This window comes from Phycodurus eques, chromosome 22, assembly GCF_024500275.1.
Source record: "Phycodurus eques isolate BA_2022a chromosome 22, UOR_Pequ_1.1, whole genome shotgun sequence".
Taxonomy (NCBI): Eukaryota; Metazoa; Chordata; class Actinopteri; order Syngnathiformes; family Syngnathidae; genus Phycodurus; species Phycodurus eques.
Genome location: NC_084546.1, coordinates 1,123,672 through 1,148,695, shown reverse-complemented (window position 1 = coordinate 1,148,695; position 25,024 = coordinate 1,123,672). Strand labels below are relative to the sequence as shown.

At 45.1% G+C, this 25,024-nt stretch overlaps 4 protein-coding genes and 1 long non-coding RNA gene across 12 annotated transcripts; 2 read left to right on the top strand and 3 right to left on the bottom strand.

Annotated features, from left to right (window-relative positions):
- Positions 1 to 1,950: 1,950 nt before the first annotated feature.
- Positions 1,951 to 7,280, top strand: LOC133397430 (CD9 antigen-like). Of its 2 annotated transcripts, none has more exons than XM_061668312.1 (7): positions 1,951 to 2,096; positions 4,571 to 4,673; positions 5,398 to 5,495; positions 6,221 to 6,397; positions 6,680 to 6,769; positions 6,865 to 6,948; positions 7,026 to 7,280. In XM_061668312.1, exons 1-7 carry the CDS (start codon positions 2,028 to 2,030, stop codon positions 7,089 to 7,091), a joined length of 687 nt encoding a protein of 228 aa, XP_061524296.1. In that variant the 5' UTR covers positions 1,951 to 2,027; the 3' UTR covers positions 7,092 to 7,280. The 2 variants fall into 2 exon arrangements, with proteins under 2 accessions (XP_061524296.1, XP_061524297.1); XM_061668313.1 differs by lacking the exon at positions 1,951 to 2,096 and adding an exon at positions 3,144 to 3,384.
- On the bottom strand, positions 5,999 to 11,558 carry cwf19l1 (CWF19 like cell cycle control factor 1). Of its 3 annotated transcripts, XM_061668308.1 has the most exons (15): positions 11,414 to 11,556; positions 11,049 to 11,145; positions 10,889 to 10,973; positions 10,723 to 10,807; positions 10,563 to 10,664; positions 10,270 to 10,484; positions 10,022 to 10,137; positions 9,862 to 9,946; positions 9,108 to 9,260; positions 8,925 to 9,042; positions 8,753 to 8,832; positions 8,479 to 8,688; positions 7,979 to 8,098; positions 7,815 to 7,912; positions 5,999 to 7,733 (listed from the first exon to the last, which is right to left on the bottom strand). In XM_061668308.1, the coding sequence occupies exons 2-15, from the start codon at positions 11,069 to 11,071 to the stop codon at positions 7,589 to 7,591; spliced, it is 1,635 nt and encodes a 544-aa protein (XP_061524292.1). In that variant the 5' UTR covers positions 11,072 to 11,145; positions 11,414 to 11,556; the 3' UTR covers positions 5,999 to 7,588. The 3 variants fall into 3 exon arrangements, with proteins under 3 accessions (XP_061524292.1, XP_061524294.1, XP_061524293.1); XM_061668310.1 differs by lacking the exon at positions 10,270 to 10,484 and having other exon boundaries at positions 8,925 to 9,260; positions 11,414 to 11,558; XM_061668309.1 differs by lacking the exons at positions 10,270 to 10,484; positions 11,414 to 11,556 and having other exon boundaries at positions 11,049 to 11,331.
- dmtf1 (cyclin D binding myb-like transcription factor 1) lies at positions 11,325 to 23,225 on the top strand. Of its 5 annotated transcripts, none has more exons than XM_061668307.1 (17): positions 11,325 to 11,610; positions 12,836 to 13,104; positions 13,304 to 13,392; positions 13,458 to 13,572; positions 14,198 to 14,274; positions 14,379 to 14,536; positions 14,634 to 14,666; positions 15,080 to 15,189; positions 15,983 to 16,211; positions 16,288 to 16,439; positions 17,076 to 17,240; positions 17,315 to 17,391; positions 18,064 to 18,222; positions 18,416 to 18,586; positions 19,466 to 19,562; positions 19,632 to 22,627; positions 22,717 to 23,225. In XM_061668307.1, the coding sequence occupies exons 2-16, from the start codon at positions 12,843 to 12,845 to the stop codon at positions 19,664 to 19,666; spliced, it is 1,929 nt and encodes a 642-aa protein (XP_061524291.1). In that variant the 5' UTR covers positions 11,325 to 11,610; positions 12,836 to 12,842; the 3' UTR covers positions 19,667 to 22,627; positions 22,717 to 23,225. The 5 variants fall into 5 exon arrangements, with proteins under 5 accessions (XP_061524291.1, XP_061524290.1, XP_061524288.1 ...); XM_061668306.1 differs by having other exon boundaries at positions 12,831 to 13,104; XM_061668304.1 differs by lacking the exon at positions 11,325 to 11,610 and adding an exon at positions 11,666 to 12,664 and having other exon boundaries at positions 19,469 to 19,562.
- LOC133397432 (uncharacterized) lies at positions 16,975 to 18,692 on the bottom strand. Its single transcript, XR_009767614.1, has 3 exons — positions 18,383 to 18,692; positions 18,165 to 18,263; positions 16,975 to 17,236 (listed from the first exon to the last, which is right to left on the bottom strand). It is a non-coding gene; the product is annotated as an uncharacterized LOC133397432 (long non-coding RNA).
- On the bottom strand, positions 19,823 to 24,182 carry tmem243b (transmembrane protein 243, mitochondrial b). Its single transcript, XM_061668315.1, has 5 exons — positions 24,065 to 24,182; positions 22,825 to 23,042; positions 22,478 to 22,528; positions 21,463 to 21,567; positions 19,823 to 21,394 (listed from the first exon to the last, which is right to left on the bottom strand). The coding sequence occupies exons 2-5, from the start codon at positions 22,900 to 22,902 to the stop codon at positions 21,275 to 21,277; spliced, it is 354 nt and encodes a 117-aa protein (XP_061524299.1). The 5' UTR covers positions 22,903 to 23,042; positions 24,065 to 24,182; the 3' UTR covers positions 19,823 to 21,274.
- Between the last annotated feature and the right edge of the window lie 842 nt (positions 24,183 to 25,024).

The following is a 25,024-nucleotide window of genomic DNA, read 5'->3' as shown; positions in this document are numbered from 1 at the left end:
CGTGCTAGCTACGTTTGTGGCAAAACCACAGGTGTGCACAAAATTGGTAGAATGTGCGAAACAAATTCAGATGAATCCTAATAATAATAATCATAACATTCCTGGACAGATGGCTAAGCAAATGGAGCACACCTGCTGTAGAGGATGTCAGAGGTGCGCTCCATTTGCTCACCCTGACCTCCCAAGTTGTTCATGGCAATTCCATTAAAAGCACACATTTTTATTTTGGACGCACGTTATACCTTTTGTAGCCACAAGTTAGTATTTCATGGTCACAGATGAAATATTTTGCATATCAGGGCAATTTTGCGGTGACAAATGAGTGTTTTGTGGCCGCAATTGACGTCCCCCCGCCCCACGTCCGACCGACAAGTGATTGTGATCCAAATGGTTGAATGCAGAGAGCAGTTGTTGCAGTTGGTTAAGTCGCCACTAGAGGGAGACGTGGTGCCAGTGCTCGGGTTCAAATGAAGAATTTGAGTCACGAGCTGCAGTTTGTTGCCAATAATCGTCATAATGTTTCATTTTCGCAATAACACAGAGACATTGTGGTCTCGCAGTCGCACATTTGTGTCGACTTCAACGCGGAAACATGCAGAAAATGTCCTCTCGGCCTCCCTCCCTCACACACCGAGGGGAGCTGTGAAGGGAATCTTTGTGAGGACATGAAGGACGACTTGTTTTGGACAGAAAAAAAGGAAACGCTCGCACAGCAGGAAGGTTGTTTGTCAAAGGGGACACTCGCGCTTTTGTGCAACCGCACACACACGGACACAAAATCATCTTTCAGGTGTTATAAGAAATACTCTGCGGAGCCACAAAGACTTAAACGTGTTCACTGCAGTGCAGTGTCGATGATTTCTTAGCACGTTTGGATGACGAGTTCATCATCATTTAGTTCTGTGTAAAAACAACAATAGCGCCAAAACATGACTCACTATTCCTATGAAAAGTATTCAGCCCCAAAGGTTTTTAATTGCAGTGTATGTGCAGTGGTTTATGATGCTCCACGCGCGTGTAATTAATCTTCGGTCGTAGGCAAGAAAGGCTGGGATTTTAACAAGGCTGCCCATTTTTCAATAAATATCTTGGACTGCGTGTTTGACTTAACTTTTCAATCCTATGAGGTCATGCGTGTCAGGTAAGTTCTTCCTGGTGGCGTTTTCCCCTTTGAGCTTGTTGTTGGCCACATACAGACATAGTCTGTCATTTTTGAAATTATTATTATTATTTAAACAGCACAAAGTTTTGAACTCATGACAGTTCTTGTCATTAGTAGAAAATATCCAATAAAAAGAAACTTGATTTTTTTTTTTAACCTTTTTATCACAACAATATTTGTAACCAGTGTGTTTGCACAATGGGCAGATTGGAACAAATATTAAAAATAATGATATATATATATGTATAAATTCTCAGTACTAGCTTTTTAAAAATATTGCTAGTAGTACAGCTGTTGTACTTGTGCCACTTTTGATGTCTCGACTTATTCAAATCCAAATTGAATTTCCAATTATTATTTTTTAGCTCCATGAAAGTAAAGCATTAAACACATCATTGGGAAACTATAAGTCGTCCATCAAATTGCCCTGCTTGTCCAAAAATGGATGAATACAAATATAACTCCAATTTTCAAGTGTTGAATGTGGAATGAACCCATTCGACACAAATTGCGTGATTCAATCCAGTACATAACAGGGTGAAAACACGGTTTTTTTTCGTGGGTTTCCATTGGCCAAAAGGTGCAATTTGATGTTTGCAATCAATTCCATTCGATATTTGAATGACATTTGCATCGAAAAGCAAGCGAGGCCAGCGGGGAGCCCACAACAGCGGTTTGGTCCAACGACTTTTTGTGTTGACCTTTCCAGCCGCGGAAAAAGCCGAAGACAGCCGAGCTGCGCCGAGCCGCGCGGGCCACGCCCTCCGAAGGCACAAGATGCTCGGACGACCGTCCGCCACTTGGGCACTCGCTCGAGAACAACAAGGAGAAGGAGAAGAAGAAGAAGAAGAAGAAAACGAAGAAGATGACGGCTCTGAGCAGCTGGGAGCTTTGCGTCAAGTACGCCCTCTTCGTCTTCAACTTTATCTTCTGGGTGAGCGTTTTCGTTGAACATTATTTGGATTTTGCAGCTCAAAATTCGCTGTTGCAAATTCAAATTCAAACTCAGATGGCACAAATTCGCTTGCATAAGTTTCCGTTCAATTCAAACATTGTCACACTATTTAATCTTGTGTGTGTAATGCCATTATTTGCGTTGCTGGAGCAGACATTTAGCAAACAACGTCATCACTTAGAAAATGCTCAATTGTTTAACTTTACAACACAAGGAAATTGAACACCTGTATTTGACCAAGTATTAATAAAGGTGTTATTGTTTTTCAGTACTTATTAGTTACTTTTAAAAGGCTAAAGCAATAAAATAAGGGTTCAAATTGAAGAAGTCAAAATCTTGCATGACTGGAGGGTGTGATTGTAACTGGTGTCCGCCAGACGGCGCCGTTTCCCTTGCGATTTATTGACTGGGCGTTGCTGATTTATGATTCCTATTTAAAATGACTTTCAGTGTATTACTCGTGAACGATATCAACTACGATATTATCAACAAAAGTGTCTCTGTCATTGGATAACATTGTCAAACATGAATTAGTTTCATAAATGTTCGTAAAAAAATGTATGTTTAACATTCGTGGTTCTTCAACCTGAGTGTCCGTTTTTTTCTTGTTGCTTTCTGATATGTTTACATATCCGTTTACGTATCAGAATAATGAATATAAATATGAAACTTTTGTGTCATCTGGCCAGCTCTCACGTGTTGTTTTTAACATTTCATTTCAACATTTTGATATTTAACATTAGTATCAGTTTGCTCGTTCAATGGAATTGTTGAGTTGAAGGAAAGACGTGGGAGGATGTTTGTTTTTTTAATTTGTATTTTATTTATATTTTTGTGGGGGAGGGGGGAAGACAAAGCGACCGTTGTCACATGAGGGAGGCGTGAACCGAGAGTCGTCGTCATGATCTAAATATGCAACCGTGTAAATAATGTTATTGAAGTATATAGTGTCTGTCTGATTCCGGTCACCTGGCGCGCCCGCCCCCTCCCCCTCCCCCCCCCCCTCCCCCTCCCCCTCTTGGCCTCCCAGGTGAGCGAGGGCAGGGTGTGGCTCCCAGAGAAACTTCCCACCTCTTCCTCTCCTCCTCATTCTTCTTCTTCTTCTTCTTGTCGTCGACTTGCACTCGTTGAGTCACACCAGTTGCTTGTGTGCGAGTGTTCAAGTGCAAATTGGGATTTAGTTTGCGTGTTCGAGGTCAGTTCGGTGGTCATGGGAGCGCTGCAGTGCGTCAAGTACCTGCTCTTCATCTTCAACGTCCTCTTTTGGGTACGTCGACACGACTTCAAGTCAACGGCGCGAAAAAAACAACGCCAGGATTCAAATTTTGTCTCGACTTGTGTGCTTTAAAGCAAACTAATTATGCGTGTGCGCTCTCGAGCAATTAAGTGTGTGCGTGTGTGTGTGTGCGTGTCCGTCCGTCCGTTGCACATTGTTTGCTCGACTATATCGTTTACATGGCAGCCCTCCTGACGTTTGCGTTTGTCTCGAGTTGGCAACTGCATTTCCCATGAGGCAGCGGGGCTCACCTGCTCCGCATTCTCACAGCTCGTTTGACAAATGAACTCGTTGCTTCGCGACTTGTCTCTCGCCTGCGGCCATTTTGTTCCTAATCATCATTTTTGTATTTTCATGCTAACTTCCTTAGCGTGCTAACTCGATGGATGACAACAAGTTCCGTCTGCCAGCGAGCTGCTTCGCTCGCTGGCAGACGTTTTGGAGCGTTTTGACGGATCTTTCAAAATCGACAGAACGCAAGACTCTCGTCGTTCGCCAGATGAGATTTTTTTTTTCCTACCCTTTTCCTTTTATAACTAATCAGCAGTCAAACGGGTTGATTTCACCAGTTTCTCAACAAAAAGCGGAGAAAATGAGCTCTTTGTGAAAAGAAAGTGAGTGACGCTGTTTTTTTGCTTTTGTAACACCTCAAGCTATAAAAAAAACTGAAAATGGCTTTTGATAGCAAAAATGGATTTACAGATGTGCAACTCAGAAACCCGATGACTCACCGCACGGCTTTTTTTTTTTTTTTTTGTGGCGTTCGCACACTTTCTATGACCTACTGCGACACAGAACTGTGTGTGTATATATACTCACATCTGCTCCAACCGGAGTAAACGCTACTACGGGAGTGTCGGGTGCCTCAACGAGCCGAGATTTGCCCCCCCCCCCCCCCCCCCCCCCCCCAATCTTGATCTTCAAGTCAGGGATGCGTCGGTCATGACGGTGGTTTGCAAACTTCGTATTCGCGGACGAGCTGTACGAAACCGAAAAACGTAGTCGACGAATACGTCGGTCGGCGGCGAACAAACGGATTCCAGCTGACGAGCAGAAACGTACAAAGCAGCAAATGAGCGAAATCTCGAGTTCCAAAACGTTTTCTTGTCTTTGCTTCCAAATGGCGGTTCGCTCGGCCGACTCTGAGATGATGCGTTTGCTTCTTGTCGCCCTCTAGCTGGCCGGCACGGGCGTGCTGGCGGTGGGGCTATGGCTGCGCTTCGACAGCAGGACGTCCGGACTGTTTGAGGGCGACGACTCGCCCTCCGTCTTCTTCACGGGTAAGAACGCCGGCCGGCCCCGAGGGCCTTTTCGCCGGTCGCGGAAAAGACGCAAATGGCGGCGTTTCTCTTCCCGACACGCCCGGAAACATTTGGACGGTTTCAAGTCTGAATCGGTCAAGAAATGTCGGCCAAATCATGGATTTCTTCCTTTATTTGAACACAAAAAAGGATTTGGGAAATGAATATATCAGAATGAATAAATATATTGTTTTATGTGGCAATAAATGACACGGTTCACATGATCAAAGCAGTCAAAATGGATGTCGTCCAACTGTTAAAACAATAAGAGGTTATTCATATATAACCTAGTCGTGTCTTACAGAAATGTATCCAAGTAATGGTCAATATAAGATCTTTGTCTTCCAGGATAGAATAAGAAATGTGCCGCTTGCTCTTCATTTGCCTTTTTTTGGTTCAAAACCAACCGAGATGCGATTTGAGGCGATTGCGGGCACGCGAGGACAAGATGAGGCGTCGTTGGCGACCGAGCGCCCGGCGGGCGAACAGCGGGCTCTTTGTCCCGGCCCGGAATGCGTCTTTTGTGGAGGCGGGCTCGGGAGGGGCGCCGAGGTCACCGCGGCCCCGTGACGCTTGTGGACGAGCGTCCTCAAAATCACCCGTTCGACCGCGAAAGCTGCAAAAAAAAAAAAAAAAATGTCTTCCCCCCCCCGACAAAGTTGAATGAATGAATGAATGAATGAAAAGTCACGTGTGCTCGCAGGCGTGTACATCCTGATCGCGGCCGGAGCGCTGATGATGGTGGTGGGCTTCCTGGGATGCTGCGGCGCCATCAAGGAGTCGCCGTGCATGCTGGGATTGGTCAGTTGCTTCCCATTCAAATTCACGTGTGGCCCGCTGAGCATTTGCGAGCGCAACGCTCAACTATGAGCTTCATCTGGCTGCTTTTTTGTTTTCTTCCTTAAAATGGATTGCTTTTTGTATTCATTTAGTTTAACTGAATTATACATATAATAATCATGATTTGTTAAAACCTATGAATGTCCCGGCACTGTAATATTGATCTATTTTTCACCCCTAAAACTGATTGGTTAATTTTTTTTAAATTTGGGATTTATGAAATTATTGTTTAAATGACATAATAAAATAAATACCTGTATTCATTGGTATATTAAAAATTCTGTTCATCTTTAAAAAAAAAAATTAAATTCAAATGGAATCTTTTCAAACAAAACAAAGGTTAATTCAAAACTAAATTAAAATACAACATTTAAAAGTTTTACTTTCTCAAAATTTAACATATTTTACTTAACTTTCAATAACTAGTAAAATAAAAAAAATACATTGAAAACAAATTCTACCGATCCATCATTTTAATTTTTTTTATCAACCAAATACAGAATATGAGTCAAATAAAAATACAATGTCACATTTTAATGAATTTTTTTTTCATTGGAGCAAAAATGTGATGCAATTTTACTTCCAAACTTCTTCCCCCTCCGAATAACCTGATTTAAAAAAAAATAATAATAATAATAATAAAAATGAAGCACAAAAGTTTGACCAGACGTCATTTTTCGGTGCAGTTCTTCCTGTTCCTGCTCGTGATCTTCGCCGTGGAGGTGGCGGCGGGCATCTGGGGTCTGTCCAACAAGGATCGCGTGGTGGACGACGTGACCGAGTTCTACAAGCAGACGTACACCAACTACAAGGACACCAGGCAGGAGGCGCTCAAGGAGACCCTCCGCCTCATCCACTTCGGCGTAAGAACGAGTCCGCCGCGACGTTAGTCTTCGGGGGCGGGCCCTCCTCAATAAAATTGGTAGAGAACGCCAATGCTATTCGGGAGCCCATCTATGGAATTTTGCGGCGTTTGTTGGCATGAAGCTAAACTGACTCCCAAGGAAAAGTTGTTTTGAATCCACAATGTAGTTTTTTTAGTTTCGTTAGAAAGTAAACTTCACGAGTGAGTGTTTGGCACCGCAATTGAGTGCTTTTCTCTTGTACCACTTCCTGTTTCACCGGCGGCTATTTCCCGCCCTCAGCTGAACTGCTGCGGGCCAACGGGCACGGTGATCGACGCCACCAAGGACATCTGCCCCAAGAAGGAGGGGCTGGAGGTGCTCATCACCACGGTAACCACCAGCTGACATCCCATAAACGCCGTGAGCGCGCTTCCGCTTGTTTGGATAACGGGCATGTTGTTTTTTTTCACTCGTGCGCGTGTCAGAGCTGCCCGGCCGCCATCGAGGAGATGTTCAACAACAAGCTGCACATCATCGGCGGCGTGGGCATCGGCATCGGCGTCATCATGGTGAGCGGGCGGACCGCGCAAACATCGGCACGCACGCACATTGTGGCTCACTTGGAATTGGGATTTGTTTGTTTCAGATCTTTGGCATGATCTTCAGCATGATGCTCTGCTGTGCCATCAAGCGATCCAGAGACTTTGTTTAACCCCGTCGGGCGCCCGCTCCCGCCTTCAGTTTAGTAACCAATGCTTTTTTTACTACTTGGGTTTTTTTTTTTTTTTTTTTTTTTTTAACTCACCGCTCGGGGCGGGGGCACGCGGGACGGCCACGTTGGACGAGTGAGCGCGTGGCGCCCAAGTCGGCGAGCGTTCGAGTCCCACTTCACTTCTGTGTTGCGCCGGGCACAAAAAAATTTTCAATTTGCTCGGCACGTCTTCTGGCGGAGTGTTTATGTACGAAACACGCTAACATTTAGCTTGTTTGAATTTTATTGCAACTAATGTTTTATGTTGTTTACTTTGTGTTGAACTTTTTATGCCAAATAAATGAATTAAAAAAAAAAAAAAAGTTCAATCGTGATGACGTTCAGCAGCCCGGAGGACGAGCGGCCCCGTGATTGGCTGGCAAAACAAAACGTGTCGTGAAAATCGGAGTTGATTTACACTCGAAAAACAACAATCGAACGTAAAAAAACAAATGTAGTTATTCGTCCCAGGCGAAGTCGTACGGCCGGAAGGCGTCTCTCAGCCGCGCGGACGCCGCCTCCTCCTCCGCTCGGCTTTGTCTGCACTCCTTCCAGTCGGCTCGGGTCGGAATGTTCAGAACCGCCTCGCTGGCCAGAACCTCCCTGCGAACCAAAAAAAAAAAAAAAAAAAAAACAACCCTCAAGCCGACGTCGTGCGGAAAGTTGGCCGAAGGTGGCGCTCACCTCCCGAACTGCAGCGGGAAATTCCTCTGGATGCGGTAGAAGAGTTTGTCGCCCGAGTCCAGCTCCACGTAGAAGTAGGGCACGCCGGGCGGCGCGATCTACGAGGCACGCCGGCGGGCGAGGATCAGAGCGAGCCGCTGCCGAAATGGCGCGCTGCGGGTTACCTGCTTGAGATCGCTGTGTTGCGGAATCTCCACCAGCTCCATCTGCTGCTCCTGAGCCTGCGCCACGAAGGCCTCCTTCAGGCCGGCGCCGGGGCAGCGGTCCGGCGGCACCGGAACCACCTGACGACAAGAAAAGCACGAAGCTTTTCAAAACTTTTTGTATTTCGCTGTAGACTGTCTGTCTGACATCCAGGTCAGTTGTTTTTTTATGTTTAATCCAAAAGGCTTCCGTTTCACGTGGAATCCAGTGGACCCCCCCCCCGCCTACTCACAGTTGGGAACCTGTAGATTCACTGACAGATTTTTTTTGGGGGGAGGGGTGGCTTCCCAATTTTTGTGGAAGACTTATTGGCGATTGGATGATTGTTATTGTGGTTTCTAATGGTTGAGGCTTTTTGTTGATGTTTGGTGGCACCAACAACCACCGCCCCCGAAGACATAAAAAGGGCCGCTTGACTTGAAGCCTTTTGGATGAAAGTCGACCGGAGCTGGCAGGGAACCTGAAGCTGCAGGTGCTGGCTCCTGTAGTTCCTCTCAAAGAGCACGCAGCGCTCCCCGCGGCTCTTGTAGAAGCTCCTCAGGGCCGCCTTGTACTCGTCCATCTCCCGCAGAACCTCGGAGGCCAGCTCCACCGTGGACCGGTAGTGTCCGATGGGCAGGATGAGGACGTGTCCCGCGTTGAGGCCGCCTTTGGCCAGCGCCAGGTAGCACTGCGGCGCAAGGTCACGTGAAGAACGCGGACTGCCGCGAGGTGGCGGATTACGCCGTACTCACGTGTGTCCCGATGCTGACCACCAGATGCTTCTCCACCTGAGGGCTCGCCAGGCAGAACCAGCACTCCCCGGGGGGAAGCGCTACACAAGATTTTTTTTTTTTGCCAACATCAGACCGTGAACGGCGCCCGGATGCTCACCATTTTGCCGTCAATTTATCTGATGTGACTTACGGCGCTCGCGAGGTCGCTTGCGTGCCGACCGGTCTCCGTCCGGCGGTCTCTTCCGGCCGCGCCCGCCGCCGTGTCCGTCCCCCCCGCCGAGGTCGAAGAAGAACTGAGGGCTCGGCTCCTGGGCAGAGAACAAGCGGGAAGAAGTCAGGGCGACGTGGCGACGTAAGCGGACGGCGCTCGCACCTCCTCCTCCACGCCGGCGCCCGAGCCGCTCTTCAGAGTCTCCTCGTCTTTGGCGAGCCGCCTGTAGGGGTTCTCCGTCACGTCCTGCGGCTGTTTGACCAGCTCCGACGGCTCCATCGTCTTCATGGGAATGATGTTGAAGGCGTACAGGTACTGCGCGCACAAACACGTCGGCACACGTGAAGCCGGCCCGCCAAACGTTTACATTATCGAGAGCTGTGTCATATTTATTCCATTAATGTAGGGTTTTTCCCCCGCTAAAATTGGTTCATTCATTTTGTATTAAATGAATGGTCATTTTTTTATTTTATTTTTTTTAGATATGATTCAGGATGAATGCAATCAATAAAATAGATCATTTACGGATGAATATAATATATACAAAACTAAAAAAAAAAAATACTATTTTGAATTAAATATTGCTTCATAAATAATTTTAATATAAAACGTTTTTTGAAATACAAATGTACAGTACAAATTTTAAATTGAGAAAAAAAATCTTAATTTGAAATAAGACTAAACTACAATTTAACATTCACAGATAACATTTAATATAATAAGAATAGCTAATGAAATCAAAAATTGAGTGAATTTATTGAAATGTTTTTATAGATGTATTAAAAATATAATTTAAATTGTAAACCACTACAAATGAGCATTCTCATCTGTTTAAAAAAAATCTAACGGGGCCCTTGAGCACCAATGTTTGCCTCGCCTTCATAACGAGCTTAGCGTGATCTCGACATCCTTTCACCTTCTTCTTGGCAGGATTGTTGACGGTTGCCAAGGCAATGAAGCGAGTGACATGCTGAGCGTTTTCCTGGAGAACCACGTGATTCCTGGGGGGTGTGGGGTGGGGGGTTAGTAGGACATCACCAGAAGAGCCATCACAATTTCGGTCTTATTGAGCTCACCTGTAAGGTAACCTTTCGTAGTGAGCGCCCTCCAGCGCGGCAAAGTGGTATCTGGGCTTCAGTTTGTCTGCCAGCTTGGCCACGGCGCCGCTTCCACAACACTTTGTGTTGACTTCCTGCAAGCGGAACGATCAGAATGACATCGGTTTCGATTGAGTTTGTTTTGGGCCAGGCTCCAGCTTACCCGCCACCCGAACGAGGTCACGCAATATACAAAATGGACGGCCCGATGTCGTTTTAACGGTTACCGGGTTGTTTGCGTAGCGCCACACCCCCCTCGGCCACTGCGACGTCAGCAGGACGTCGACGCCTCGGAACTTGCTGCTGCCGGTCAGCGGGTCCAGCAAGGCTGTCAGATCTTTGGGGCCGAAGCAGTGGGCGGGCGCCGGCTCCCGCGGGGCCTCGCGCCCGCTGACGTACGCGATCTGGAGGCCCGACGCCCCCGTGAACACGCCGCGGCGACCTGGAGCACAGGCCCACCGCGTATTGGCAAACGCCCAGACCTAACCCCGAGCCTGGCGAGAGGGCCGACGTTTCTCACCCAAGTATGTGATGTTGTCAGCCAGTTCGCAGCCATCCGCACTGGGGAATTTCTTGGCCGTTTCCTGACTTCCTGCGCCCAGGATGTACGTGTGGATGGGGGCTGAGGAAGCACAACAGTTGACATTAAATCCATTCACTCAATGTCAAAACAAATGTACCTTTCTTTGCTCCACTTTTGTACTGCTGCCACTCTTCCTCGGCTTCCGGTGTCGATGCAAAGAATTCTCCAACACACAGAAGAAGCTGCAGGAAGAAACCAAGAGCACCCTTTCAACAGCTCTGAGACTGAGTGGTGCTTCGATAAAAGTATTGCAGCTCGCTCACGTCAAACTGTCCCGTCTTCTTCTGGATGCTGTGCACTCTGTTGAAGAGCGCTCCAAGCTTGCCTTCAACGTCCCCACACACCAAGCTACAAAAGCGCAACTTTTACTCGAGGCATGAATTACATCGCAGGTTAACTAAAAGGTTCGGCGGCGTTACTTACACTCTCGCCGGTTTTTCTTCCATTTCTTACTCAGATGGAAGATAACTCCGCCATTAGATTTCTCCAACTTGAAGGTTCCGTACGTCTTTCGTTTCCGCTGCAAACAACAACGGAACATTCGATTTAAAAACACGCACACAACGAACGTGTTAATAAATCATGCATTCTACTTGAAATATAGGATATAAAATATCGAATATAAATCTATAACTAATTCACATGTACTACTCTTTATATTCCGTAAATGTGAGCCAAATTCTTGTTTGCAGCGGAAGATATTATCAGGCGGACAAGATGGTTGCCACGTTTGCGTCTTACGAAAATTACATTTTAATCGGCTTTTTAAAGATTTTTTTTCAACGTACATTGAATCTTTTCAAGTAAGAGTTGATACATCTAGTGTTATGTTAATTTAATTCGCATTGGTAGTGAGCTAAGACTCGCTATATATTGACGGGTATCTTCGATATCTGGCAACCCGCTGGCCCACATTTGGACGTCGTGCATCCTGGCACTTGCCTTCATCCTGGCAACTAGCAAGTTCCCGGACCCAAAACAGGAAGTAAGTACTTCATTCAACAGTTAAAAAAAAAAAAGAAAAAAAAAAAAAAAAGAAAAGACTTTCTGTCGCACGCCACCAGAACGTCCACCGGCTCGAATATTAATCGTTCGGATCACGCTAGACGCCATCAGCTGCTCCGTGGGCACTAAAATGGCGGCGTAGCGTTTTCGTTTTAGCGTAGCGGGGCTAGCTCACTGGAAGCTAACGATTAGCATCATAAATGTTTGTTTTGCGTTTCAATGACTGAAGAAAGCAGCTACAAAACTGTTGCCGTGTGTGCGTCGGTGCATTTGTGGAAAGGTCTCGACGTAGCTTTGTGTCATGCAAAACACAAAAGACAACGTCAAGTAAAACCTATGCATACATGGACTCCATAAAGTGATTAATGAAAATCGCTTTCCACTTTGTGGCGTGAACTGCTGTAAAAATAACGACTTACATGTGTTCTACCGAGTTGGCCTTTGAATAGAGTCTGTTTCAAGCCTAAACAACAGAGGGCGCCAGTGGGCAGCTTGATCATTCTGGCTGGCTGAAAAACCGCAATATCGAAAAACCAGATACAAACATGTTTTTTTCCCGTTTTACCCCTCCTACACACTTTAAATACATTTAAACTCCTTCAAATAGACTTAAACTTGTTGAAAAATACTTTTGAAAGTATTCCATAGAATGTCACGAAATGGATCATTGTATAACATTGTTAATGTTCAATTGTTTACATACACTGTTTTATTTCATGCAAACATTTGTAGAGCTTTTTTTACTTTATTAATTTGTGCCATACACCAAACAAGATGCCCAGGCCTCACAGACTTACAAGGCACCAAAATACAAGACAAATAAGAGCAATGAAGCGGTGTCGAGAGCAACTCATCACCGTAGCCATCAGACAGGAACAAATCAAATTTTGAATAGAATGTTGCTTATCGGCTAATAGACCTTCCAGTCCTTATTAAACATCAACTTGAGTCAAACATAACGCGTCCTCTTCCACAGTTGAAAGGCAATCAATGCAAAGCATGCAAGATGAAAAGCTTTTTGTGTAAAGAAAAATGTGGGTCTTTCTTCTTCTGACATAGAAAATAGGACATCTTACATTGTGATGCATAGAAAAAATATGTATATTTTACTGTTTCAAACAATTTGTTTTTACAAGAAATCAATGTACCGATTATTTAACAATAATCTCTGTCTTGCACGTGTGTTGACATTACTTGTAGCGCAGGCGTGCGATGAGCGCGGCGGCAGGAGAGCAGGACGGCGCCGCGCCGGAGACGCTCAAGTCGCTCACACTGACGCAGGACAGCGAGGCCAGCGTCGTACTGCGTTGCCCCGCCGGCGCTACGTCGCCGCCCTCGCCTCCGCCCTCGCACGCACGACAATACGGCGCTCACGTGCGCATGCGTGCAGATGAAGAGGGCGAGCCGCCGACCAAGAAAGCCCGCGCCTCGCCGGAAGGTTCCGACGCGTCCTTTTCTCTCATCGCGATGCCGGGTGAGTGAGATGCTGTGCGGACGTCAGACACGATGCCGGCTGGCGACAACATGTCTGGACACGATGCGAGTAGATCTACAGTGAATAGGCAAAAGCAGAAGATTCATCCACGTGTTGTAAACTTTGGATTTATGGTCAACTCATTTTCACATTTACCTGTAAAGAAAATAAGTGACACCAAGCCGTTGTCTCCCCTCAGCGGCCGAGACCCGCAAGAGCTTCGAGGTTACCATGACGACAACGGCGCCGGACGACACCGCGGCTCAGGAGGGCGTGGCGCAGATTCAGGTCGGGTCGTTAACATCCTGCGATTTCCGCACCCGACTCACAGTTGTGCGCTGGCGTGCCTGCAGGTCCTGTGCGACGACAGCGGCGCCGCTCTGTCGCCCGACGACAAGGCGGAAGTGTCGGCCGTCAGTCAGGCCTGGTTCACCACCAAAGAAGACAAAGACACCCTCGCCAACAAAGGTAACGACGCCATTCGAAGGGCGAGCGGGACGTGTAGGCCGGCGGTTGGCAAACCTTTTGGATCCAGCCATCCCCACGTTGACGAAAAGACAAAAAAAGAATCAAATGTATACAAAATACTGGACCGTGTTCCCTCACATACTGGCGAGTCGCAGAGTCACAGATTCAACGTTTTTTTTTTTTTTTTTTTTTTTTTTTTTAATCTGTCCTCCACTATTTGCTGTTTTTGGACTCCATCTTGTGGCATCTTGGTGTCAAGGAACTACGTTGAAGGGAGATGAGGAGCTTCATTTCATTTCATTTTAGTGCTTGGTCCCTATTCCCTGCAAATAAGGCCATGTCATCCCCAAAAAGATTTGTAATAGCCTGTCGATGCCAAAAGACAGCATCGAAGCACTACGTTTGTCTCAATGAAGCGCCTCAATTCACTTGAGCATAGTTCCTTGGCACCAAGATGCCACAAGATGGGGTGCCAAAGCAAAACTTATATTTCAGGATACATCACACTTGACTCCATCAAGTCAAAAATGATTTTGCGGACCCCTGGCGGTTCCGGGGACCCCAGTTTGAGAAGCGGCGGTGAAGGCAATGAGTTGAACGAGCGTTTTTCTTTCCTTCCTGTCAGGTCACAAGTGGAAACAAGGAATGTGGTCCAAAGAGGAGGTCGACATTCTCATGAGCAACATCCAACAATACGTCAAGGTCGCTCAACGGCATTTCATCATTTGATCGACGGCAGCCAAGACACCGACGTTCACTCGTTTGTGTGTGCGCGTGCGTGCATGCGCTCGCGGGTGTGCGTTCAGGGTCGCGGCATCGAGGACCCGGCCGAAATTATCTTCGAGATGTCCAAAGAGGAGCGCAAAGACTTTTACCGCTCGGTGGCGTCGGGCCTCAACAGGCCGCTCTTCGCCGTCTACAGACGAGTCCTGCGCATGTACGACAACCGCAACCACGTCGGCAAGTGAGTGAGGAAGACCACTGTGACGTCGTGATGAATGTGCGCACTGATATCTGGCCCGCGCATGTGTGTGTGTGTGTGTGTGTGTGTGTGTGGTTAGGTACACCCCAGGAGAGATAGAGAAGTTGAAAGGGTAAGTAGCTCTCTTCTGTCATCATCTTCCTCCATTCAAGTTTGATTTTACAGGATGAAAATTAAAATGTTACAGAATCAACGAATACGATGAGTTGAAATAAAAAAAATAATTCACTTGTTAAAATCGGACTTTCCTCCCTCGTCAGTTTTGACCTTAATATTGTTTCTCAACTTTATTTTCATTAAAAAAAAATTCTTGATAAAAATGACTTTATTGTCATGTCATTACAACTTTTTTTCAAAATATTCATTTGTTATCATAACATTAGATTATTTTTTTCTTCTGCAAATATTTAATTCCAAGGGCATGTCGGTGTTTTTTTATTAAATTGGCGTGAGAATTATGAGCGGCTCCTCGCGATAATTTCGAGAACCCTGACCTGACCTGTCGCTGACCCGCGAAATGTTCAGGCTGAGGGATCGCCACGGCAACGACTGGGCGACCATCGGCGCGGCGCTGGGCCGCAGCGCCTCGTCCGTCAAGGACCGCTGTCGGCTGATGAAGGACACGTGCAACACGGGTACGAAGCCACGAGCTCACTGAATCGGCTTATCGGTCCACATATTCAGCGCACGAGTAGAACATCAAGGAGCACTAGTAGAATGGCTGTCTTACCAAGTAACGTTTTTTCCACTACTGTATGACATTGCTGTGCACTAGTAGAACAACAACATCTTACTGGTGAGGCAAAACGGCGCTATTTGACAACTACTAGTACAGTGAAGCTTGTTATTTGCTGGAGAATCGTTGAGAGTTTTGAAAATACGCAAGTAACTGATGCAAAAAAAAAAAAAAAAATTATAATTGCCATGAATGCCACAAATTGGTGGAAAAGCGTTGCTTTTGTCAAAATGAAACTCTTAAACTCACCTCGATAGTTCCTTGGCAAGAAGATAGCGGAAAAGGACTACTTTTGTCTAAATGAAGCTCCTCAACTGACTTTCTAGTTCCTTGCCACCAAGATGGCGCTTTGACCTTAGCACAAAAATATGCAAGGGTTCACTGTACTAGTGACATTATAAAATTTGACTACTTAACATCCGGCACTTCACTAGTAGCACACACATGTACCGCCCAGTTTTGCCTCACCAGTAACATGCAGTTGCTGTTCATGTGCACAGTCATCTTTCGACTAGTTCTACTAGCAGTAATGTCATACAGGAGTAAAAGGCAGTTGTGTGTGTGTGGGGGGAGGGGGGACCTTACTCATAAGACATAGGTTTTACGAGTGAGCTGAATTGTCTACTACTGCTGTGTACTAGTACACAGAGGTGAAGCTGATGCGGAATAAATGCCGGAAGGGTTTTGCGTAGGCAAGTGGAGCGAGGAGGAGGAGCGTCTTCTGGCCGAGGCGGTGTACGAGATGGCGGGCGTGTCTCCGGGCTCGGCGGTGACAGGGGGCGTGTCCTGGGCCTCGGTGGCCAACCGGGTGGCCACGCGCTCGGAGAAGCAGTGCCGCTCCAAGTGGCTCAACTACCTCAACTGGAAGCACAGCGGCGGCACCGAATGGACCAAGGACGACGACCTCCACCTCACCCGCAGGTCAACGAGATGAAGTATCGCAAATCGAGGCGCGATTACGCTTGTTGTTCTTTGCCAAGATCTTTCTCGTTCCCAGGATTTTGGAGCTGGACGTGAAAGAAGAGAACGAAATCAAGTGGGAAGATCTGGCGGGCGGCTGGAGCAGCGTGCGCTCGCCTCAGTGGCTGCGCTCCAAGTGGTGGAGCATCAAGAGACAAGTGGCCAATCACAAGGGGATCCCGTTCCCGGGTGAGCAAGTCAATTGTTCGTCCAGAGCCGCGTTGCCGACCCTCACTGAGCCAAGACACGCCCCTAAAATGTTTACAATTGGCGATGTTGATAGTTTAATCTGTAAATATTCCCAAAAACTTGATCCTAAAAGACTCAAAAGGCTTATTTTAAAACATTACCCTCGCACTAACATCGAGCAAAAGTAATTTGTACCTCAAAGATGCTAGTAGGGTTGTGTATTGTTAAAGTAATGCACAATTCAATTTAGATTATTTCAGATGCGATTCAATTCAAATTTGCAAATCAAATACCTAGCGCCCCCAACTGGCTAAGAGGTGTATTGACTCAGGATTTGCTGAATGGCAATTGAGGGGGACTATCGCAATGCATTAATAATCGATATTTTTACCCACCTCTAATTACTAGCCGTTGCTTGGTTGATTATTTTTCTTTATTTTTTAGCTTTTGTCTTGCCAGCCAAAATTTTATTGATGAGATCTTCAGATACGCCACCGCTTGAGTGGGGGGGGGGGGGGGGGGCAACAGTCCCCAATGCACACAAATACATTTTTAAATACAAATTTATTGGGCTTTTTAATGAACTATATCGAATAGTACTTGCATGCCGACATGTGCGCGTTTGTGTGTTTCCAGTGCTGCTCAAGGCGCTCCACGAGGTGATGATGTCATCCTCGCAGTCGGCGGGCGGATCGTGCAGCCCGTCCTCCGTCTCCTCGCTGCAGATCCGCGTGGGTCGCTTGGAGGAAAGCGGTGGCGGCTCGGCGGCGCTGCAGATCCCGCTGCAGATCGCGCACCTGGGTGAGATTCGGCGCATCGTTTGGGGCCAGTTGTTTGAACTCTGACCTTTGAGTGGCTTGCGTCGTGATCTTCAGACTCTTCGGCGGCCGGCGGCGAGGTTGACACAATCACGCTGAACGCCGGCGCGCTACAGGCCTTTGAGATTATTCCGGTAAGTGAAGCTGAACGCTGGCAAGATGTTCCAATATGGATTTTTGGAGGCCGATTGTGATATTTTGCAGAATGAAATTCCAATAACCGATTAATGGGCCAATTAATTAAAAAAAAAATTATGAATATAATAACTTATTTTTGCTGCGATTGGCTGACGACCGGTTCATGGTGTACCCCGCCTCCCGCCCGAAGATAGCTGGGATAGGCTCCAGAGGCCACGACCCGAGTGAGGATAAGCGGTAAAGAAAATGGATGGTCCCCTCATGCTTACAACCATAAAGATGAATGACAGGCAGAACATTTGACTGCTTTACAGAGCTTTGTCCTTCAGTATTAACTTGATAAAAGAGAGAATTATATATATATATGTATGTATATATATATATATATATATATATATATATATGTGTGTGTGTGTGTGTGTGTGTGTGTGTGTGTGTGTATGTATATATATATATATATATATATATATATATATACACACACACACACACACACATATATATGTGTGTATATGTATGTATGTATATGTATATATATGTGTATATATATATATGTGTGTGTTTATATACATATATATATATATATATATATATATATACACACACACACACATATGTGTGTAACTGATGATGATGACGATCTACTGATGACGCTATTTTGCCGTCAGTCATTTCAGCTGCAGCCCACCAGCACGCCGGGCACGTACTTGCTTCAGACCACGTCCAGCCAGGGTCTGCCCCTCAGCCTGGCCAGTAACAACACAGTTACCTTGACGACGAGCTCCTCCTCCGCATCCCACGAGCACATCATCTTTCACAGCCTGGCGGTGCGTCCAAACTGCTTCCAGCGTTTTCTCTTGTGATAAGACTGCAACATTAAAGGGTCAAATTAAGTTTAGCTGGAAAGGTTATCGTGCATTTCAGGTTCATCCTGACATTTCACCCAAAAACCAAATACCCAAAACATTTTGTCAGTAGTGTACATACAGTATATATTCTTTAATGTAAACAATTTTGTAGACGGACGGCCTGTGCGCCAGCGATGGCGTCATCATCCAGACGGTGGCGTCAGAGTCGCTGATCGTGGAGACAGAGGGACGGCGGCAGGAGGAACGTCTCGACACTTCCGGTCTTCTGGAACATTCGGAAAAAGACAGTGAGGAGCCAATGACGGACGGCTTCACTGACAAGGTGCCCGCAGTGTTCAAAACGTTATTGAGATGTTGACTGAAGACATTTGAGACGTGAGCTCAATCAGTGATTCCCAAACACTCTCTCATTGTTCTCATGAATTATTATTCATGAGAAATAATGTCAATGTAATGATTAAATTTCCTACCACTAAATGACACAAGGTCCAATTAACCTCTTGATCCACCTGATGCCATTCAGAGATCATTCTTTGAGTATCTGTACTTTTTGTCCATTTGTTTTTGGGTGGTGCGCCATCCTAAATGAAGAGACCACTGCAAATGTTTCTTTCCAAAAGACTGTCATTCCAATCCAGTGTTTCTTGAATTCAAACACAGACCATTTTCTACTGCATAAGTGACTGAGGAAGCCTGAAGCAAATCTTTTGAAACCAGTGAAAGTATTTCAAAAAATAATAAGAATAAAAAACATTGCTGTGGTTGTAACTATCCTCTTGCAGTAGGGCCAACTGGATGGCAAAAACAGTGTTACGAGTACATCAAAAGTAATGAACAACTATTGACCATGCAATGAAAAGGAGGAAAAAAAGTGTGTGAGGAAAAAGGATTCAATTCTTGAATTATGAAGTTGATTCAAACGTTTGCATTATTTGATGTCTGAGAACACTGGACCTTTTGGTATTGAGCTTTTGAAAAAACATATTTTCTGCAAATAAATGCTCAACATTATTTGTATTTGGGAGTTACGTTCTCACTAGTTTAGTAGAAGAAAACAATGTTGTTTTTACTCAGAAATATACCTCTAAATTCCTAAATGTGAGAAACTGTGCTGTTTGTGTTTATTGGCTGTTTGTGTTTATGGGCTCAATAAATATTGGGAAAATCAGATTCTTCCTAATTCTAAGATTTTTTTGATTAGCAGCTTACTTCGCCCGCAGCCGAGGTGCATTCTGGGATAGCCGCTGGCGGCGCCGTCCTGATCGTGTCCCCTCCCAATGTGGGCAGCACGCTGACAGGTGACGCCCGCGACGCGCGATCGGCGGGTCCAGGTGTTGCCACTTGACGCTTCTGTCTTTTGTCCTCAGATCCCATCTTGGAGAACCAGGATGGGTGCGACTAGGACCAGGAGCTTGGGAAGTCAAGCTTGTTTTTTTTTTTTTTTTTTTTTTTTTTTTTTTAAATATATGAAGACTTTTTACAAGTGCCAATTTTTCAAAATAACGACAACGTTTCTGGGCTTGTGATGGAATGAAGAAGAAATGGTGACTCGGTTGAGTTCAGGTTACAGGTTATTTATTTCTTCAAATATTAAATAAAAACAAAACGAAAACATGGCTTTGACAATCCTAAAGTCGTCGTGAGCTTTTACTCTTCGGGCTCATTTTCTCGTGTGGGAACAGAGAAAACGCTAAAAGTGTCAAATGTAAAAAATAAAACTCCTTTGTGGTGTTTTGGTTGGAGCACATAAGCGCAAGAAGTGTTTATTCATAGTTGGAAGTGCTGAGGTACGCGTGTTTTCTCCATTCTTCTCGACAACCTATCACAAGGCTCTGTGTACCTTTTGACTAGAGCTTGCGATTAGAAATGCAAACACGCCGCCCTGCTAAGCTACCTGGAATGTGCGGAAAGAGTTTACATTTGGCATAGAAGAAAATAAAGTTGCATAATTAGGTTCGCCTTGGGCTCTGTGCCACGGAAAACCGTTTCAGGATTTTTCTTATCCTTGATATCCAGCTTCATCTATGTACTAGTATACTCTTTGTCCTCACTAGTAAGACAATTCAGCGCACTAGGAGAAAATCGTAGTTTTGTATCCACTACTGTATGGCAAACTAGTAGGACAACTACATGCTACTAGTGAGGCAAAACTATGGACTGGTGGACATCTGCCCACTACTAGTACAAGTAGTAAAACGCTAGGTGTTAACTCATTGAATTTTATGTCAGTAGTGGTACTAGTCACACATGGATGTCAACTAGTGGCTCACTGGTAATATGTACAGTCGTTTTCCTACTCTTGAGGACAAAGAGCCTACGAGTGAAGCTGGAAATCAGCATCATGAAAAGCCTCACGAGTAAGACAAATCTAGCGCACCAGTAGAACAACTGTCTTACATATAACATGTTTTCCACTACCCTAGGACATTTCTGTACACTTGTAAGACAACTTTGGCATAATACTAGAACTACATGTTGATTGTGAGGCAAAACTACTCGTAGACATTTTAGTGCTACTAGTAGAGTGCAGTTGGCTACTAGCGTGTAACATGACTAGTGTTTCTGTTGCAGCACTTTAGTTTACCCGTAATGTTTAAATGCATATTAGCAGGTCAAAAGTGTTACTAGTAGTGGATTTTTCTCTCTTCTTTTTTGTAAGACTGTCGTTCTACTATGGTGCTAAAATGTCTTACTAGTGAGGACAACGAGTGAACTAGTACCTAAGCTGGATGTCAAGAATATGGGTTAAATGCTGAACCGCTTTCCATACTGTGTCCCCTCCTACAAGTCTGGCTGCCGTCGCCATGGTAACAGCAAGCCAAAAAAGCCACAGAGTTAAAGGGCTGGCTTCATTGTGTCGTTTGTGAGGCTCATCAGACAAACGACAAACAGCTGCGGGACAGGAGTGCTTTTATGTCTCGCTTTCCCAGTGTGTAAACACGTCCGGTCCGGTCCATCGAGAGGTCCCGTCCGTCCGGCGCGCCTCGCAGTCCCGGCGCACGTCGACGGCTCACCTGACGTCGTGGAAGTAGAGGTTGGCACACAGACACAGCAACACGATGGACGCCAGCTTGTAGTAGATCAGGTTACGGAATTTGGGCTCCAGGTCGCCTTGGCGGTACCAGAAGATCTGAGAGGAAAGGAGCAAATGAACCGTTTTGTTTACGGAACTGACAAAGAGGGTTTTTGCGTGCGTACCAACAATATGGTGGATCCGCAGGCGAGCAGGATGCAAACGGCGAAGAAAACGTTGAGCGGGCGCGGAGGCAACGAAGGGAACACGAAGGAGCTGATGACTGTCACCTGCAAGGTAAACGCATCAGTCAATCACGTCATCATTCACTGCATCCGGCAAGTCTTCAGGGCGCGTTACGGCCTGAGTTCCAAAAGAAAGAAATCCAAACTTATCATAAAGAAGAATGGATTCAATTCATCTTTTTCTTACAGCTGTAATACAGATGTGGAAAAAGTGAAGAGCCGTGACTACTTAAGTGTTCACTGGGCTTCTCCTATACAGATGTTTAGAATTTTGAAGATAAGAGTATAACAAAGTACAACGTAGCGTTATATAGAGCAACACTTCAAGCATTTTAAACCAAGTACTACTTAAAAAAATGCTTAGGTCTCAAAGTACTGCCATTATAGTGAACATTACAATACAGTTGCATTGTAGGCTTAAATGCTAATATGCTTATATTAAACATAAAAGTTTTTAAAAAATAAATAAAATGCGCCTAGATAACTGTTCAAAAACAAACAGACACAACTGAAATGTATTGAAAAAATGTGCTCGACTGGATGGAAAAAAAAGTTCAAGCCCCTGCAGCATGATGCCGTTTGAACATTACCACTGTGCTGAAATGTCGTAACAGAAAATTGTACTCAAAAAAGTACAAAACAAAACGATGGAAATAAATGTTTAAAGATTCCATTAACATATTTATAGGAGAAAAATATTTTTGGGACCAATTATGTGAAATTGGATCACTTCCCTGACGATCTTGAAATTTAAAATCTTTGTCATATTAAAAAATGCCTTGCTATAAATCACTGTTTATAAAAAGAAAACTGTAAAATGTAGTGAGGCCTAATCTTAGGAATACAAAGTGCTGACTCAAGTGTTTTAGGAATAAAAAACAGCTGAGTGGATGTTAAGACAAATAGCTGACACTCACAAAACCACACGCACGCACACACGGCGATGCGCACATACCAGCACAACAAGAGCCGTAAATCCTCCCACTGCCAAGTTGATAATGCGATCCTGGGACAAAAAAAATAACTTGGATCACGTGACGAACATCAAATCATTCAGCGTTTCCATGGCAACACATGACTACATGGAGAAAAAGAATATAGGCCTGTGAGTATTTTTTTTTTAGTCTGTCTCCATGTGTTGCTGCACCATTTGTGTTAGTTTTGTAACACCGTGTCATTGATGCTTTTCGCAAGTCCATGTATGGCGTGTTAGCATTAAGCTAACAGGACTTTGCTGAGGCCAAGCTATTCAACATTTCTTCCCATGGAAATTTACTGGAAAGTCAGCGAGCGCCATCCTACCCGTGCCGACGTCTCCCCGAACAGAGGTCTGTTGTCCAGGCCGCTGGTGCCGTACGTCCTACTGCCGAACTCGTCCATGGCTCGCACGTACGCCACTCAGCAGCGCCACCACCTGGACGCACTGGGCCAGTGTCGCATGCTAGCCCCGGCTTCCTAGCGTCCTGCCATGTCGTCGAGGGGCCGATGGGACATTTGGGAGTTTGCAACGACACTTTAGTCTGTGCAATAAACACAAAAGTTATGATTTTTGGTCAAGTCACAAATATGTTAGGCTCATATACAGTTGGTATTCAGTGATGTATAAAATTTTGCGAGAAAAGTGATTTGAATGCCTGACTTCCACTTTTTTGTCATGTGTTGATGCGGCAGAAAGAGGAAGTTGAAAGTGCAACAAATCTGGACTGTGCATGATGCCGACGCAACGTTTAAAAGTGAACACGCACACCGCTTGTCATTGTGAGTCACAAGGCAGGAGGAATGGAATCAAAAGCCTTGGAAAACAAGGGGGCAATTATAAAAACAGCAGCTTAAGGGCCCACAAAGCGCATTCCTCCTTGGACTTGTGATGCTCAAGCTGCTTTAAGAAACCTGGCCGCTAACTTATAGTCGCAACTTAAAACAAGCATTCATAGAACAAATTGAAATAAAATACTACACTTGGACAACAATTCATAGGTAAATGAGAGGGCAGTGATTTTTAAGTGCAAATCAATTGTGGACTTGTGCCGTTGGTTTCCACAGCGATCAGCACATATTTATACGATTAAATATGTATATGAATGTGCACACAGCTCTTGTAATTGCCCTGTGATTGGGTGGCGAGCAGTCTATTGTTTGTCAAGAAGTGCCAGTCAAGGCTGTAGCCGGCGTGCCCCATACTACGGACAACACTGACTGGACTATTGCAGGAACTTCGCGCACCCAATCAGACGCCTGCACACAACAAACGGGGAACGTGTGCGTGCTATGACTTGCGCTGATGTATTGACCTTTGACTTGATGCGGTGACAGGTGTCAGTAAACCGGAAGTGGACGCCTTCAACGACGCGAAGCAAACACAACGTTGTCGTCAAGAAACTGTTAGCTGCCCGTGCTAACCTCAGCTTTGCGAGGCTATAATTCCGGCTAGCGAGGCTAAGCTAACGACGCTAACAACTCAGTGCGTGTGGTCAAAGGATCATTTAGAGGAGACATAAACACCAGCATATTGTTGAAAGACAAATGAAAATACTTGCCTTACCAGCTGAGCGTCACCTCGGATGGAAAGTAAACTTTACACAAACGCAAACCCACACAGAAAGGTTCGATGAGGATTTAAAGGCAGGGACTTCCAGTTCGAGCAGTTAAAGGGGGCTGGCCGCGTGACTGAGCCGACAATACAACCGACCCTTCAAGACAAGAAAAAAAAAAAAAAAAAAGGTAACATTGTAAGGAACAAATAATTCCTGACTTCATTGGGGAGAAGAAAATAACAAATTATTGCTGGCTCTATGAAAAATAAAATGGCAAAAACAAATGAGCAAAGCCTTCTTGACTCTTATTTAAAAAAAAAAAAAAAAAAAAAACAATAAGAGTAGATCATTGCAGATTCCATCGAGGAAACCGTCAAAATAAGGAGATCGCAATCCAGACTTCATTGGGAAAATATAAAACGGATCACTCCAGAGTTAATTAGAAAAACATTCAAAAATAAGAACTGTTCCACAATGCGCTTAAAACACACAATTCAACACAACTAAAATAGTAAATTATTCCTGACTCCATTAAAAAATAAACTGCACAAATAAATCATATTCCAATAAAAAAAAAAAAAAAACACGTCCGAATCACTGCAGACTTAATTGAACAGTCAATTCATAAAAAAACGCAAATACGAACAAACCATTTCAGACTCCCATTCAAATCAAACATCCAAAATAAACATCACCCGCCACTTCTCCATTGTTCACGTTCTCATCTGCACATTTTATTTGATACACATTTGCCACTAATGCTGCTGCTCATTTGAATGTACAGTACATACAAACAGTATTTGTTGGATTTTTGTGTGCCTGTTTGCCCATACAGTAAATGGCACATTATCCAAGCAAATGTGTGTCCGGTATTGGGGTTCCTCACCTTTGCTTTAGTGCAGGTTGTCGTCGTCAGTCGGCTTTCTATTTGTGGTCCAGTATTTGTCGAAACGGTGACGGATAAAAGC